The 18,338-nt window shown below is 38.7% G+C and overlaps 1 protein-coding gene across 1 annotated transcript in view; it reads right to left on the minus strand.

The window, feature by feature from the left end:
* Nucleotides 1-17,079, minus strand: part of DCC (DCC netrin 1 receptor) — a 764,559-nt gene extending 747,480 nt beyond the window's left edge. The window contains exons 1-2 of the mRNA XM_060121767.1: nt 17,058-17,079; nt 16,424-16,744 (exon numbers count right to left, since the gene is read on the minus strand). Of these exons, the coding sequence (XP_059977750.1) occupies nt 16,424-16,744; nt 17,058-17,079 (343 nt within the window). The remainder of the gene's footprint in view (nt 1-16,423; nt 16,745-17,057) is intronic.
* Nucleotides 17,080-18,338: the final 1,259 nt, after the last annotated feature.

Below are 18,338 nucleotides of genomic sequence, written 5' to 3' on the forward strand. Positions count from 1 at the left end.
ATCTTGAACATGGTGATGACTTTTTAGATACAACCCTAAAGGAATGATCCATGAAAGGAATAACTGATAAGCTGGGCTTCATTAAAGTTAAAAACTACTCTGTGAAAGCCATTGTCAAGAGAATGAGAAGACCACAAGCTGGGAGAATATGTTTGCAAAACACTAATCTGATAAAGGACAGGTATCCAAAATGCATAAAGAACTCTGGAAACTCAACAAAAAGGAAAAGAACAACCCAGTTAAAAAATGAGTAAAAAAATCTGGACACCTCACCAAAGATGATAAACAGATGGCAAATAGCCACATGAAGGATGTTCAGCATCATATACCATTAGGTAATTGCAAATTAAAACAACAATGAGATGCCACTACACACCTATTAGACTAGCCAAAATCGAGAAAACTGACCACACCAAATGTCAACAAGGATGTGGAGCAAAAGGAAACTCATTCATTGCTGGTGGGAATGCAAAATGGTACAATCACTTGGGAAGACAGTCTGGTAGGTTCTTACAAAACTAAACATACATTTACCACACAGTCTAGCAATCACATTCTTTGGTATTTATCCAAATAAACTGAAAATTCATGTACACCCAAAAACTTGCACACGGATGTTTATAGCAGCTTTATTCATAACTGCTAAGACTTGGAAGCAACCAAGATGTCCTTTAGTAGGTGAATGGATAAATAACCTGTGGTACATCCAGACAATGGAGTATCATTCAGTGCTAAAAAGGAACAGCTATTAAGTCATGAAAAGACATGGAGGAAACTTAGATGCATATTAAGTGAAAGAAGCCAATCTGAAAAGGCTACATACTATATAATTCCAACTATACTATTCTGGAAAAAGCAAAACTAAGGAGACTGTAAGAGATGAGTGGTTGTCAGGGGTTATACATTTCACTATACATTTGTCAAAACCAACAGAATGTACAATACCAAAAGTGAACTCCAAGGTAAACTATGGGTCTGGGGTAATAATGATGTGTCAGTGTAGCCTCATCAATTGTAACAAACGTGCTGCTCTGATGTGGGATGTTAATAGCAGGGGAGGTTATGTGTGTGAGGAGAAATGGGGGTAATGGGAACTCTCTGTACCTTCTGCTCAGTTTTGCTACAAACTTAAAAGTGTCCTTAAAAGTAAGTCTATTCAAAAGAAATTAAAATATATGTTTCTTTGAGACTGGACATGACTAGTTATTGGACAAGGATGTTGTAGGTGAGAGAGAGAGAAATTACATCACCCAGATTTCCATCTTAGATGACTTGATGGATGCAGGTCCATCCAGTGCAATGGGACTAAAGAGAAGAACAGGACAGAGTTAACTGTGAGATAAGAGAGAAATTGCAGAGCAAAGCAGATTCCTGGTTTAAACTTTGACCACTGAAGAGTCATTTGATCCTTCATTTTTTTTTTCTTTTAGATTTGGAGGTCATATCTTAACATTTTTCACTGGAAAATGTAAGTCATTTATAGGGTTAGGCATAGCATGATTCTGATAGAAAAATGCAAATAGAAACAGATGTCTTTGTACACATAAAGAAAGGCATGATGAGTTAGAGAAAAGAATATGGTTCTGGGGTCTGCAAGACCTGGGTTCTAAACCAGGCTTGGACATTCATTAGTTGTGGCGCAAATTATTTAGACCATCTGTCTCTTAGTCTCCTGCTGAGGGACATTCATAGTGAGTGGTTGTGAGGAATATAAATATTTTCAGGAAACTAGCACAAAAGTTGGTCCTCATACAATGGAAACAAGTGTTGGGATTATACCCCGGGTGCTTGTCACATTTTAACCTGAATTTGACAGCTGTATGAAAATATACTGCAATTAGGTGAGTGGAGTAATGCTAACATATGTCGGGAAGTGTGATTTCCTAGAAATCTCCTGAAACAACATAGAACTGAAGTCTTGGTACCATGCCTTATATGGAAGGCATTCCACATTTTTCTAGATGGCCCGTGTTTGTTCTTTTGGGGAAGCCATACTAAGTCGTCAGTCCTCAAGACATTTCAAAGCCAGATACCAAATGACAACATGTCTTTTTCTCTTCCACTGCTTCCTTGTCCTTTCTTCCCTCCCTCTTTTCAAGTTACCTTCCAAACAGCAATTTTTTAGGAGATTTAATTGCAGATATTCGAAAGTGTAAAAATGGTATCTGTATTACTATATATTAACTGAAACCCTACTGAGCGCTAAATATGATAGAAAGGGAAAACACACAACCACAAAGAAGACTTAATAGCAAACCAACAAGATTAGAATGAATGTTGGGAAGCTTTAAGAAAAGGTGTTAACATCATCCACAAACTAATACAAATATTGAAATAAACAGACTGGGGACTAAGAATTCTCCAATGAGAGTCTTCTCTGTAGAGATCTGGCAGAGTCTAAGATGGTGAGGGCAACGTGACAGAGCTCTTTCTGCTTTGCATACGATGGACTGAGTGACTAGTACGGCAGTGAGTCTTAGTAATGGAAATCAGCAGCCCTGACCTGTGTTGACCACATTTGGAGATATTTTTCCCCCATCGGTGACCTACCACATGTAAGCCTTCTGCCTCTGATTTATGAGGTACAGAAGGCCAAGTGCAAAAGTATGAAAAGGTTACTCGTTATAAGCTGAGAAGTGGATAAACTCATAATTTTTAAAACATGTGAAACACATGTTCCCCAGGTAACACCTTGCACTCCAAATGTCAGGCCAGAGTGAATTCTTAAAGCCAAGCTATAAAGCTCTGAAAATAGAGTTTATAATGAAAATGTTGACAGGCTCTTGGAGCCGCTATAGTATAGAAAATTTAATATGTCTTGTTTTACAAGATTTTACTGGCATAGAAGAAAATTAAAACATTTAACATCCTTCACTTCACCAAATTGCTTTCCTCCTCCAAAGTGTGGCACCATTTGTGGTTCTCTTTCATTGATAAACATACTTTTTATTGTTACCAGGCTGAACACACATATTCTCAGCTTTGCGCTCACACTTCCTTTCCAAAGCACTGAAATGCATATTGGGGCAGCATTATCGTGTAATCTTATTCACACTTTCTGAAGGCATGTTAAGTTGTGAGAGTTCTGATGGGGAAAGGGCTGAAATGAAGTAGCTACAAAGGCAACATAAATGATGCCAATCACTTAAATAATTTCCACAATCATTTCAAAAAGCCTTTTTTAAAGAGAAACATTTGTCTAGTACACAAATTCTGAGGGAAAAAGACTTGGAAATGATAGCTTAGTATTTGGAGGAAACAAATTCCAATCCTCTGGTAAAATAAGATGACTGCTTGCATTTCTGAATATAAGTAGACAACAAACATACAATGGGGGATAGTTTTCTAAGTCAGTTACAAATAATCAAGATTTATACGAAAACACAACTGTGAATCCAAGTCATATCATTAACAAGAATCTCTTAACCTAAGTAATATTTTTATATCTCTAATGATCATTTACTTTTATGAAAGGTTAAAGACCAGTGAGGGTAACCAGTCAGTCTGCAGTTCATATGTCCTCCCAGAAGGAGAAAGAAGGGTCCCGAAGCTTGCTGGTCCAGAGAAAGCTCTTCAAGTTTCCACGACAAACTTTACTTCAGATTTTTGCTAAGTAACAATTAAGAGATGTTGTGCTCTGATATCATCAAAGAACAAAATCAAAACCATGAGTATTATCCAAGTACTTTCCAGTGTAGTCATTATTTTACTCCAGGAAGGAATATCAACCCCAAAGTATTGGTACTAAGAGCTTTAAACAAGCACATAAAACCTGACATGTTTGCACAGAGCTCATCTGGATGTGGGAAAGCAAGACACTGGATGAGAAACAGGTCAGATAGTCACGGAGCATGCAGACATGCATCGCACACAGGAAAAGAGGCCTTCTTCATGGGGTTTCTCTCTTCCCATTTGCTGCAGGGTATTCAAGGAATCTTCAAGAGTACTGCCATTCTCTACCTCTAACAAAACTTCATTCATTAAGCCCTTAGTAAGTCTAAGCACTTCTTGATTATATTCACAGCAACCTTATAAGGCAGGCCCATTTTTTTTTTTTTTTTTTTTTCTTGTGTTAGGCAGGCCTCTCACTGTTGTGGCCTCTCCCATTGCGGAGCACAGGCTCCGGACGCGCAGGCTCAGCGGCCATGGCTCACGGGCCCAGCCGCTCTGCGGCATGTAGGATCTTCCCGGACCGGGGCACAAACCCGTGTCCCCTGCATCGGCAGACGGACTCTCAACCACTGCGCCACCAGGGAAGCCCAAGCAGGCCCATTTTAAGAACAGGAAAGTAGGCCCAGAACATTTCCACAGACAGCCCAAGTTTACAGAACTAGTGAATGGATAGAGATAGGATCCAAATCTGTCTGGCTCTGAAGCTCATGCATCTGACTACCATGCTATGCCATATAACTAACCAGGTTCTAAAGAGTTTGCCCACCTAGAGAAGTTGAGAAGATATAACATGATCTGTCTTCATGAAGTCATTGACCAGTGGAGGAGTTGTGTGTATGTCTGTGTGTGTGTGTATTTTATAAGGACATAGTGTGACATGTTCCATGCCATAATGGGGGAAGCCCAGTTTACCGTGAGTACAAGGAGGACGGAGACTCTCCTAGCCTGAGGGACCAGGTCAAGATTCCTAAAGATGGACTGCATGAATCCAGTCTCATTTAAAAAAAAAAAAAAAAGTGCAAGAGTGAGCATAACGGATGAAAAAGGAAGACATACAGAATAAAATATGCAAAGCCATGAGCACCAGAATATGCATTTTTAGGAAACTGCTATAAAAACTGAAGGGAAGAGTGTGGACAGGATTATAGATTGGGCTAAAGGCACACTCAGGGGCCAGACTCTGAAGGGTCTTTAGGCCCCCGGAAAGAGTTCCCGTTTTTCTGTGGTGCACTGATATGACCAAATGCCATTTTGGACCTAAAAGAGGCCCCAACCCCAAGTCATTTTCATGAAATGACACGTACTAGAAGACTCCTTTCACACAAAGCAGGAGAGACACCTATCAGCACAGGGAAATCCTAGGACTCAGATGAGATGTATTCTTCTATAATGCTGTATATAAGAGTCTCTATTTTTTTTTTTAAGTGAGGCAAACACTTGTAACTGTTAATTAACAGTGTTAAGTCACCACTACTCATTGGAGTAAGCAATAGATTTCAGTGATATTTACAAGCTAAGGAGAAGCCAGTTCTATTTGCTCAGTCAGTGGCAGTAAAACACATGCTGACCTCCGATGTTTAGGTCCAGGCTAACAGAATGTTCTTGAATCTACAGTATCTACTAAAATGCTGATACTCTTTGACTCAGAGACTATATTGCTAGGTACACGTCCTAGAGAACTTGTCAAAAATACGCACAGAAGAGTATCCACTAAATACAAGACTATCCATAAGGGCACTATTAACAAAAGTGAAAAAAATAGAAACAAACCAAATATCCATCAATATACAAATGGTAAACCAAAAAATACTATGGAGAATTAAAAAATATGAGGCTGATCTGTAAGAACAAATATAGAAAGGCATTAAGCTATATCATTAAGTGAAAAAACAAGCGACTATTTAAAGGATAATCAGATAATCTTGTTTATGTTAAAAATAAACAATGCAGGGCTTCCCTGGTGGCGCAGCAGTTGAGAGTCCACCTGCCGATGCAGGGGACACGGGTTCATGCCCCGGTCTGGGAAGATCCCACATGCCGCAGAGCGGCTGGGCCCGTGAGCCATGGCCGCTGAGCCTGCGCGTCCGGAGCCTGTGCTCCGCAACGGGAGAGGCCGCAACAGTGAGAGGCCCTCATACCGCAAAAGAAATAAATAAATAAACAATGCAGACAGACAGTAGGTTAGTGGTTGCCAGGGTCTGAGGGGAGAGGGGAATGGAAATGATAAAAAATATTATAGGGTTAGAAAGTAGTGATGAATGTACTAATAATGAGTGAATTACATACTTTCAAAGGGTTAATTTTATGGTATGTTAACTATTTCTTAATAAAAACAAAAAAATCCCACATCTATACAATATGTATGCATTTGGGGTGAAGAGGATTAAAGGGGACATTTACTTTATCTGCAACTACATCTTCCAAACCAAGGCACCTCCTGAACTGACACTCAACTGGAAATAACCTTAAAGAAATAGCCACACATTCGCTCATAAAGTACCCAATGCACTGTGGGACCCAAAGGATGCCCCTGGAAACAATGATTAGATCAAAGAAACACTAATTATTTTTTACGTCATATTCCAGCCTTTGGAGAAATTTTCTCTTTGCGAGAGGAACCACAAAAATTCAATCCAATAAAATCAACCAGCACTGAAACTTAATGTTGAAGCTATATAGATTTTATTAATCTTTAAAACATTTTCTTAAATAGATTCCTAGCTGGTGAAATGTTCCAGGTAAAAAAACCTCAGCAAATGAAACCTCATGAACAGTCCTTTTAAGGGTAGTAAAGCTTTGGGTTACAATAAAAAGGATAAATATATTTATTTATAAAATAAAATTTGTAGCAATGTGTATAACAGAACAGTAAATTAGAGGGATTATAAATCAAACAGATTTTATGACTGTGCTGTTCATCAAGAGATTTAAAACTATTTTTAAAGAAGACAACAGCAAGAAACAGGCCCAAAATGGAGTCTCTTGTGCTAAGCCACACACATTTAACAAGTCAGTCTGAATTACTTGGTCAGCACTAGTAAGATAATCTGCCTAAAAGACCCCAACTTCCTCCAAAGGAAGACAACCTTGTCTGAAACAATCCACTCTTTGCTAGAAATTTCCTTTTTCCTCTGCTTCTGCCTATAAAGCCTCTTATTTTGTTCAGCTCCTTGGAGCTCCTATCTGCTAGATGGAATGTTGCTTGATTCATGAATCATTTAGTAAAACCAATTAGATCTTTAAATTTACTCAGCTGAATTTTGTTTTCTAACAGGACATAGAGGCTTAGCTAAGAAGATTCATCTAAATGGAAGGGTGTATGTGCATGCTCTGTATTTATGTCTAAATATCTCTGGGTAACCTAGGTTAGAATGTAGACAGTGTAAATTGAATTGTTTAAAGATCCTGATGGGAGATGATAGAACACAGACTCTCTTACACACACACATCCCCTACCTGTACCAATATCTACTGATTTATTTACACACAATCACACTGACCTGAGCTCACTAGATTCCGAGTTAGGCATATAACCGTCGGACTTCATCATCCTCTAGAAGTTAGAGCAGCTCTTTTGGGTTCCTGCACCTAATTCCAATGCGTGTGTGTGAAGGTGATTTCCCACACCACCAGCATTTCTCTGGACATCAGTGGGTGTCCTTACAATTCAACTCGATCCTGACACCTATCTATCTGCCTGGAGACAGCATCAGATTCCACAGGTTAAGGGTTCATTCCTACAAGACTGTCTCCCTGTCCATCCACTTCAGATGCCAGTCACGAGCCCAGGTTGTTACCTGTGTTTCTGACCAACTGGCTATAAACCAGAGGTTCTGATGACCTCCTCCCTGGGCTCAATTAATTTGCTAGCGTGGTTCACAGAACTTAGAGAAACATTTTACTTACTAGATCACCAGCTTATTATAAAAGGACATAACTCAGAAACAGCCAGATGGAAGAGATGCACATGGCAAGGTATGAGGAAAGGGTGTGGAACCCATGAGACCAAAGGCACCATTAGCCCAGCACCTCCACCTGTTCACCAGCCTAGATTCTCCTGGAACCTTCTCCTTTTGGATTTTTATGGAGGCTTCATTACATAGGCAGGATTGATTAAATCATGGACATCAGTGATCGATTCAACCTCCAGACCCTCTCCCCTACCAGAGCCCATGGGGGTAAGACTGAAAGTTCCAGGCTTCTCATCACTGGCAGGGTTGGTTCCCCTGGCAACGAGCCCCTATCCTTAGATGGGGTTCAGAAGTCACCTCATTCACATAACAAAAGACACCTTTATCACTCTAGTCACTTAGGAAATTCAGAAGGCTTTAGAAACTCTGTGCCATTAGTGGGATAAAGACCAAATATAAATTTCTCCTTGTGAATCACAATATCACAGCCCCACAGCTCTATATGGCCCAGTCAGAGCAGGTGCCTCTGTACCTGAGTGGCATTTAGAGACAAGTCCCAGTTAAGGACCTGTCTGAATTATGTGTTGCTTCTCACAAAAAAAGGGCTGCTTCTCAGATGCTTTGGGAAGTTTTCCCAAACTGCCTTTCGGTTTAAAACACTCTGACCTCTGGGACTAAGGCAATAGGTTTTGTCTTTTAATAGAAAGTCTCCAAAGAACTTTCAGCTGTAGCTCTGAGAGTGGCAGCTTTGAAGGTACTATATCATATTGTACTATTTTAGTATGTGTGTGCATATGTATATGTGTATATATGTGTGTGTGCATGTGTGCACATATGTATATGTGTGTGTGTGTGTGTGTGTGTGTGTGTGTGTGTGTGTGTGTATTCCCAGTATATTGTGAAATGAGTAGATATATTTGGGTTTTGGGATTTACTGTGATTATTTATTTGCTATCAAAAATATTTATCATTGTTTTATTGTTGTTGTTACATGCTAAACTCATAATTCAAGGTCCAAAACAAGTTATTTGCTACACTAAGAATATGTGGCCCTAAAGATGTTAAAAAAAAAGAATATGTGGCTCCTTATATTCCAATGGCTGCCTAGTCACTAGAAATCAACTTACTGACTTATTCTAATTCTCATCTCTACCAAATAATAGACATATTTAACAATTATAGGAGACTAGACTGCTTATTATAAAATATATAGATATAGCTTATAAATATAAAAGTAGATTATTAAAAAGCAATACCTGGGGCTTCCCTGGTGGCACAGTGGTTGAGAGTCCGCCTGCCTCGGCAGGGGACACGGGGTCGTGCCCCGGCCCGGGAAGATGCCACATGCCGCAGACCGGCTGGGCCCGTGAGCCATGGCCGCTGAGCCTGCGCGTCCGGAGCCCGTGCTCCGCAACCGAAGAGGCCACAACAGTGAGAGGCCCGCGTACCGCAAAAAAAAAAAAAAAAAGCAATACCTTCTTAAAGGGAGATGTTTTCACTGATGTATTCAGTACTCTCATCTCTAAATATGGATCCTGACAAGAAAAGTTTAAGATAATTTAGGGACTATATACACTGAGATTTTCCATGATTTCTTCTTAGTTTCTAGAACATTCCTAAGCTTGAATATTTCCTTACTTTGTAGAAAGACTTGTATCTAGTATAAATATCTTAAGTTGTAGATCTTTACTAAATTTAAATGATAAATTTTAGCATGGACATAAAAAACAATAGAAAAAAATCAGTACCAGTGATAGGTTCATAAAAGTAAAATGCTCTATTAAATTTATTATCAATCATAATTTTATCAGAGATTTACAGTTATACCACCTGATCTATCTACTTTACTTCCTCTGATTTAAGTCTTTGTTAGCCTGACATTGATAAAAAAAAAAAAAAAACCCAAAAAACAAAAAAAAATCTCTTGTATTCCAAGGGGGTCTTCTAGAATTCAAAAGAGTTTTTGGTTAAATCACTACCACTGTACTGTTTTACTATTAGTATTACTAAATAGTATTACTATTTTAGATATTACCCCTTCGTTTTTATTACAGCACCAGCAAATATCAAACTGTAGCTAGCTTAACAGTTGAATAAAAGAACAGTGCTCTTAAGATACTGAATTTTAGAATGAATAATTACTATTTCCACTGTCATATGAATTAGAATTCATAACAAAGAAAAGGCAGTGAAAGGTTGGAAGATTTTTTAAAGTTATTTTGTTGATGTTTCTACTATAAAAAGCCCTGTCAAGTTTTCTTTTGTAATTTTTATAATGCAGACGATGTCTTTCTACTCTGCATATTTTATTCAGGAATATATTTCTATTTTAATTTTACTGCAGAGTTAATTGACTTAGGAAGGAGGCAACTAAAAACCTATTCTTTAAAATGCCATTATTTAAGTTGAGGGTGTGGGAGTGTGTGGGTAAGTAGGCACTGGGCAATTTTGGTGATTATCCCAGTTTTATTTGGCAATAAAACTAAAAGAAAATTATAAGATTAGCACACATACAACAATTACTTATAACACCACAATCCTTCCTTAAATTTTCTTTCTTTCTCGTGCTTTAACCACAAAACAAAAGAACACTTAGCTAAATGAAGATAATTAAGACCATTAAGAATTATGGAGTCAGAACAATGGATTTTACTGCTCACCAGTCTGAAAATAAACAATATCCCTCTCAGTATAAAATGTAAAACTTTGCTCTGTAACTGAAACTTCCCCAAAATAGAATTCTGAGAGCATTCAAGAGCACTGGGATGCATTTTCCAAACTGCTTCACTGGATGAACTTGACCTTCTAGCCAAGATTCTTATATTTGTTCTTGTAGAGGAAAGGAATATGAGCACTTTTTCTTGCTATTTCCTTTCTATAACATTTGAGTGGCCCGAGGCAATGTAGTTTATTCTTCCTTCTCTTAAGACAAGCTCCTTTTTCAGTTTCCTTTTAAGTAAAAACGTAAAGGTCAAGTTATCATTTCACAAACTGCTCCATTCTGCTGAAGCAATTCTAGCTTCTCTCACCATAATATGCTTTCACTAATTATTTCATAACTCATTTAAATTGGAGGCATCCTGGAAGGGAATTCATTGAAACTACTCCTCAAGTAACTAATTATTTTTTTTTTAAACTCAGGGGAATTTTAATTATAATGCCTGTGTTATTTAAAAGCAGAGTGCTACAATTTGCATCTTGAAACATCTATTGTAATAAGGAAGTAAAAAAAAAATATGCTCCTGAATGAAATAACACAAGTAAATGCAATTTAGTTGGCCTTTTATTTTCTTGATTTTCAAGAAAAAAATGCAAATTCGACCTGAATTATAAAACCACTTACAAAGATAAAAGGTAACCAAAATCTTGCCCCTAGAAAGACTATTTATAAGCTGATTTTAAAAATCACATGTTCTCCACATTTCAGGGGAGATTGATCTTGTGTCATTATTTAATGCATAGCTGTGCTAGCAAAATCTTACCTTAGAAGAAAACATCCAAATCATAGTGTTTGCCCATGTTGGGAAGGAAAAATCTTTCCTTTACCCTTCTAGGTTCTTCTGACTGGTCTAAGAATTAAATTGACCTAAGACAGATTAACAGAATACCACATTTAATTTCATACGTACAGGAATCCCACATATATGAGAGTGTAAGAGAACCCACATATGTGAGAGGTTCAAAGACAGAAAACCAAAACGAGGTATATATGCTGTTCTGAGCTAAGGAGTGGGATACAGGCCGGGGCTTCCCAGGACAGGGGGTCACTCACAGGACAATATAAAGAAGAGCAGACATTTAGTAATTAGATATTTGTCCTGCCATATAGATGGGGCCACTTAGATAAAGTGTATCTCTGGCAATAACTCTTTTTCTGGGAAAAATCCCCAATTTAAATTCTTCTAGGTTATTAAGGGACAGACAGTAGTTTCTCTTGAGCCCCTAGGATCTCCATTGCTTTTAGCGCAAAATAATCCACATTCCAAAGTAGCACATCTTGGGGAGGCCTCTTCTGAACCCCTATACCCATAAGAAGTTGATATTTTCAAGGCAATAAATGGATAAAAGAAATCTACTATTATTTTCCCCTTAGTTTCTATTTTGGAGAGTTTGAATGATTAAAAATAAATGACTAAGTGAGAAACTATTCGCAGTATCCTTAAACCTAGTCCTTAGACTGAGAAGCAAAATGATAAGGGAATAAGTGTGTACCAGAGTTAGACAATCTGAGTTCTAGTCTCTGCCTGTAGAAAGCCACCTACCTCTTTTCAGTTTGTTCTCTGTCATTTTGGGTATCTACATCACTGGGCTTTTTTGAGCATTATGAGATAATGTGTATGAATATACTGTGCAAAGAGCAAAGGACTATTAAAAAAAAGCAAGTCAATGGTTTTAATATTCAAGACATAAATGCTTAAAATTAACAACAACAAAGAGAATCTACCTGGACACAAATGCTCTGTAATGTATCCTGCAGTCAGTGTTGCTTCACATGAGGGAGGAGAGGCTGGCCGCCTTCCAGCCCCAAGAGTGTGAATACAAGCAGAGGAAGCACTTAGGTTGCAACTGGGCTTCTAAGAGCCCTGCAGGAGAAGTAGGTGGGCAAGTAGTCATGTGGGTAGGTGGGTGTGTTGGATGGTGGATGTGTGGTGGTGGTGTAATCAGGGAAAATGAATAAGATGACTCTTTCATGATTATTTGGAGGAGCTCTGTAGTGATCTGGTTTTCTTACACATCAGCATTATTTAAACTCCCAATCTAGACCAAATAACTCCTGTAGACCCAGCCTAGGTGACTCTTTTTCAGTTGGAAGGGCATCAAGGAGGCTTGGTTGAGAAGATTGCCCAGCATCTTTTTTCCAAAATGACAGCAGTTATTGCTTGGTCTAGACCCAGTACAAATTATACTGGCTCCACTGACAAAATAGATCAACTTTTGAAAAATGAATTTTGTAGTTAAACTGATTTTGGCATTGCTGGCCAACAAACTGCAGAGAGATTCAACCATTTGAAAACTCAATTCAGTCTTGCCAGTTTGTAATTATGGATTGCAAAGGCAGATATCTGATCTAGGACGATAATATTTATGGCTCAGGATTTGCAGCCTATATTTACCTCCTTCCCCCCCAAATTTTTTGTACCACCACATGGGAATATTGAAAGTTGTCATTTCCTAGTAGTAATAATTGTAATAACACAATAACCATTATTAAGTCTCTTTATACTACTGCTGCTATTGAATAAGAATCTACTCTGCACTATGGCTTTACATCCTAGATGTTATTTGAAAGCCAGCACAGCCTTAGGAGGTAGATTATTATTATGTCTGTTTTATGGAAGACAATACAGGCTCAGATAGCTGGTGACATCTGGCAGAGGGAAGACGTGCTTGGCCAGATGCAAACTCATCTTGATGTTATAGGAAGAAATAAGGAACTGACACATGCCTTTTATTTTTTTCACGTAGCATGAATATTCCAGCACAGTCCATCTTCTAATAGTTAATGAATTTGTAGACTATTGAGATATAAATCAAATTATTCCAACTCTGCCCATCAAGAGTAGGGACACAGGGCTTCCCTGGTGGCGCAGTGGTTGAGAGTCCGCCTGCCGATGCAGGGGACGCGGGTTCGTGCCCCGGTCCGGGAAGATCCCACATGCCGCGGAGTGGCTGGGCCCGTGAGCCATGGCCGCTGAGCCTGCGCGTCCAGAGCCTGTGCTCCGCAACGGGAGAGGCCACAACGGTGAGAGGTCCGCGTACCGCAAAAAAAAAAAAAAAAAAAAGGAGTAGGGACACACATAGGTAAATTTAACTAATCACATCAAGGTCAATAATGAAGAAGTGGATGAGGAAGAGAAGGAAGAAGAGAACATTGGCCAGAAACTCTCCATAGACGGCAGAAAGCCCCACATCTTCATTGGTAAAACAAGTATCTACTGAAAAACTACTAAACACGTCTGATGATTTTCTAGGTACTGAGTGGAGAGGGTGGTAGGAGAAGTTATATAAACAAAGTCTGGCTGTACTCCTCTCTTCAAGCTGTTCTCCATCTAGAAATGCTAAATAGAGGTACATGATGCAGATAAATACTGTACCATTTTAGATTAGAGCTAATTGGATACAAATACAATTCCCAAGTTTCAGCCAGTACTGGCCAAGTTGCTTTCAAATAGAGATTTAACAACCCAGGTGTTCCTTATTGATAGAACTCACAATTCCCAGAAATACTGACAGTCGGTAGGCCGTAACACTGAGATTTTTAACAAGATGTTGAATGGGCTGGTAGCCCCTCATTTCCCTTTCCTACTCTCTCTCCCTCTCCAGCTAAGCATGTACTCAGGGCTTAAAGAGCACTTGAGAAGTTCTTAGAAAATAGAATGAATGGTGTATGGCAAGATCATTGCATGAAATAAGCTGACTGATTAAGGACCGATTTCATTTGCCACATTTCTTTTTATCAAGACACTTTGAGAAAGCAAAAATGGAAGAGAAGCATTCTGTTAAATGGGCTCTACACAGCACCTGAGGGTAGAGAACAGATTTTTTTTTTTTTTTCTCATCCAAAGAAAAGCTGCCTGTTACCTTTTAGGAGTGGCTGGTTTACTGACTGTTAATGTTTTAAAAATGAGATTAAATCAGGCCCGTGGTCTTTATTACAGGGAAGATATATGCCCCTTGTGCATTCCAGTGGTTTGGCCATCTTAACCTCAGCAGACATAACACTGACATATGCTGTGTTGCCAAACAGCAAGGTAAGTGTTTAAAAGGCTGTGAATAAGCCTCATTGCCTTGAAATGATACAATCTAATATTAAATTGTAACTCAGTGACTGAATCTGCCAGCCTATCCTTGTACAGAATACGAAAGTCAAAAGAAGAAGCCACTTTATTTTGATATCTCACAGGGAAGGGATTATTCTTCATCTCACCATTGAAACACAGCATGTGAAAGTGAATCTAGATCACAGGAAACAGAAACCACAACTTACCAGGACACTTTCATTAACAGCACACATATGTGTGTGCCTTTTGGAACAGGCATCAAAGTACCAGCCTGATTCACTCAAATCAGCAGAGCTACGTTGTACTGTGGGCAAGTGACGGATGGGATGTGAGCGTCCAGAAATTCTCAAATGCGGGAAATCAGACTGTACCCTTTCTGCTTCATTTGGAGCATTCCAGGAAAGCAGTTTTTACCTTAACCCTCAACACTTGCTCCACTTTTCTTTTTTAATCAATCATCATTAACATAGAATTTCAGTTCTCTCCACACTTTACGCTCGTCAATCACATTTCAGACACCCATCACTCAGAGATCCCAGGTGGCTGATAGCCTTGGTTTTCCTGATCAGGTGCCACCTCATGTGTGTCCTGAGTGAAGGAGACGCTCTGCACCCATGCTTCAGTCTAGCGTTGCTAGAGAAGGTGGAAGGTTCCACTAGGTAGGTTGACCAACTATTCTGGTTTTACATGGGACTGAGGGGTTCTCAGGACCAGTACTTTCAAGTGCTAAAAGCAGGTCAGTCCAGGTTAAACCAAGATGGCTGACCACTGTATCGCCAGGACATCTTTGCTCTAGAATAGTCTTGTTTAACTGAAATATGAAAGAGAGTCCTTGGTGGGGAAAAGAAGCCATAAAAGAGTGGCAGGAAGTTGAATTTATGGACTGATCGCTTATCTATGAGATCTAATTTTTTATATCATAATCTGACAAAATCCCTTTTTTCAGATTTCAACTTTATCGCATCTTTACTAGAAGAGTACAAGGGGTGGGGTGGTCCTGCCTGATTGTCCTAGTAAATGTCATGGCTGAAAATGAGTCCTCATTCTCATCAGTCTTCCTGTATACAGACTACATGGACCCTGGGGAAGGAAACCCATATCAAATGACTACATTACGGCCTATTCATTCAAGTGAATAGAACTGAAGATTAAGTTTGAAAGGAGCCCTTCAAACCTGTTTACCTATCTGAAGGCCTAAATTTTTTTCAGGTTGGATCCATTTGCCTTGTTTTGTGACCAATATCAAAATTAAACAACAGAAAAAGATGAAAAAACAAAGTCAAAGCCCCCAACTTTTAGCTGAATCATTACAGAAATGAGGAAAATTTAATTCTTCTTCCTACAGGTCTACCTCTGAAAAGAAATAATCATGAGCTACCCTCTAACCAAAATAAGTGGGGCAAAAAAGAGCAATATCCATGGATTCCAGAACATTCAGTACTGTTTCTTTCCGGGTCTGCACCACTTCAAAATATATATAAAAAGAAAAACTTTTCATCTTATTATTCGGTTATTGAGTCAATACATTACCAAGCATAAAGATATTTGGAAGCACTATTCAAATTTTTATTTTTCATTTAGAGATTTATATGTTATAGCCATTATAATTAAAATAAAATCCACTGCTCTAAAGGCAAAAAAAAACAACCCAAACAAATGAACAAGCACACACACACACACTGCAAATTTTCATCATTAGTGAGGCTGTAAGATGGAATTAATTAGGAAATTATTTTTCTAATATTTTTCTATTAATGAAAACTCCTTCCTTACACATAAGTAGTGGATCAACTTGAACCAAATTTTGTTTTGGAAAATCTCATCATGTTATGTTAATTGTTGAGATTCTTCTATTGTTTTCCAAGCTAATTTAGGCAAAAAGTCAATCAAGACTGTGAGGAAATACACATACATGTTTTTACATTTTTTCCTTTTTCTTAAAAAATATACGTTGTTTTTACAAATATTAGGGGTTTTTTTTAATCTCAAAAAGAAAAAAAAAAAGGAGTAGAAGAAGAGATGGAGAAGGAAGAGGAGGAGAAGGAAAAATCCACTTACCTGCCACTGCAACTTTTGCTGTCCGACTAATAATTGACCCAGAATCTCCTAAAGATGCCTCACATTGGTAGAGTCCCTCATCTGGCTTATGGTGCCTGGAGTGAAGTATGTTTTGTATCAACAGAGAGCCATTTGGAAGTTGCTGCTTCCTTTCGTCCATCCCCAAGGCAAGGTGGATGCCATCTTTCTTCCACTTGATAACTGGAGCTCCTCTGTCAGACTCTGCAGAGCAGTTCAGTAGGACATTTCCTCCCCGCATCGTGACGGCATCAGAAGGTTCCGACAGGAAGCGCAGTGATGTGAAAGACTTAATCTGGAAACCTGGAACATGAAAGTACAGGGAAATATGTTCACTTATTCAAATAGATCTCAGGAGTCAATCCCCTGCCTTTTCTTCACAAAACTTTTCCAAAACACCTGGGGGCTTTGAATAATGTCCAAGGCTAAATGAAACTTAAAATCAAGGATGTTGTGTTAAAGAAGTGTGTGTGAAAAAGTGTCCAATTGAGGTAACCACAATTAATGAAATTATCGGTCCCAAAAGTAATAATATAACAAATTAAGAATTTATAGAAATCTAGGCATGGCCACCATCACATATCAATCAACACTTGAAAATTTAGACAGAATAGACTAATATTTTCCAAAGTAGCCATGGTGGGACTTCCCTGGTGGCACAGTGGTTAAGAATCCACCCGCCAATGCAGGGGACACGGATTCAAGCTCTGGTCTGGGAAGATCCCACATGCCGTGGAGCAACTAAACCTGTGCGCCACAACTACTGAACCTGTGCTCTAGAGCCAATGAGACACAACTACTGAGCCCACATGCCACAACTGCTGAAGCCCATGCGCCTAGAGCCTGTGCTCTACAAGAAGAGAACCACCACAATGAGAAGGCTATGGACCGCAACAAAGAGTAGCTCCCAATTGCCGCAACTAGAGAAAGCCCGCACACAGCAACAAAGACCCAACGCAGCCAAAAATAAATAAATATATATTTTAAATAAATAAATAAAGTAGCCATGGTTAGTAGTGGGGTAGCTAAGATTTAGGGTGCTATTTCTATCTCTGCATTCTGAGTTTAGTATCCAATAAATTTAAAAAGAAATCCACTCAGAGACAGTATTTCATTAACAATAATAACAAAAAACCAGCTCCAAACTGGGTGGGACAAGTTATTTAGAACAAAGCTCAGGTGTGTTTTAAATAGGTAAGAGATGCCACTTGCAGAAGCAAGTCAATAGAGCTACCACCTAAAGTCACAAACCCGTGATGTGTCTCAATTTCCATCCAAATGTTGCTCACGAGCCAGGAAGTCTAGGTGAATATTATAGTTGGATTTTTTCTCATAAACATCTATGAACATAAGAAATCAACAGAAAGAATAGAAGGTTGTTTAAGAATCTGGAGGAGGTAAAACACCTACAATTAGTTTAAGTACATTCTTTTCAGGGCTGCCATCACAGCATTTGGCAGAATATTTGGTTGTTGAATCAAAGACTTTGATGAGGTCTCAGGAGGTCATGGGGCTCACCCTTTGCTCAGACAGGTGTATACCTAAATCACTCAAGTTCAATTACTTTAAATTTCATTTTCAATGATTTCTGGGCCTAGGGATTCTACAATATCCCTTGCTTTCAATATTGAATCATTCTTAGAGTCTTAACTGAATTTTCTTGCTTCTATTTAATCCCATTTTTCTCCTGAATCACCCTGTGTAACAGTGCAGAGGAGAGGAACACATTTAATTTCTTTAAAAATACTCCCTCCCCTAAGTTATGTTTAGCTTCAATCTTCCAGGATAACAATCTCAACTTCATTAGCTTCCTTAATTTTTCTGTGATGGGAACAATTTTTGTTATACTTGGTGAAAATGTTCCAGTTTTCTATTATTTAAAAGGCAGGCATCTAAA

This window comes from Lagenorhynchus albirostris, chromosome 14 (genome assembly GCF_949774975.1).
Source record: "Lagenorhynchus albirostris chromosome 14, mLagAlb1.1, whole genome shotgun sequence".
Classification (NCBI taxonomy): domain Eukaryota; kingdom Metazoa; phylum Chordata; class Mammalia; order Artiodactyla; family Delphinidae; genus Lagenorhynchus; species Lagenorhynchus albirostris.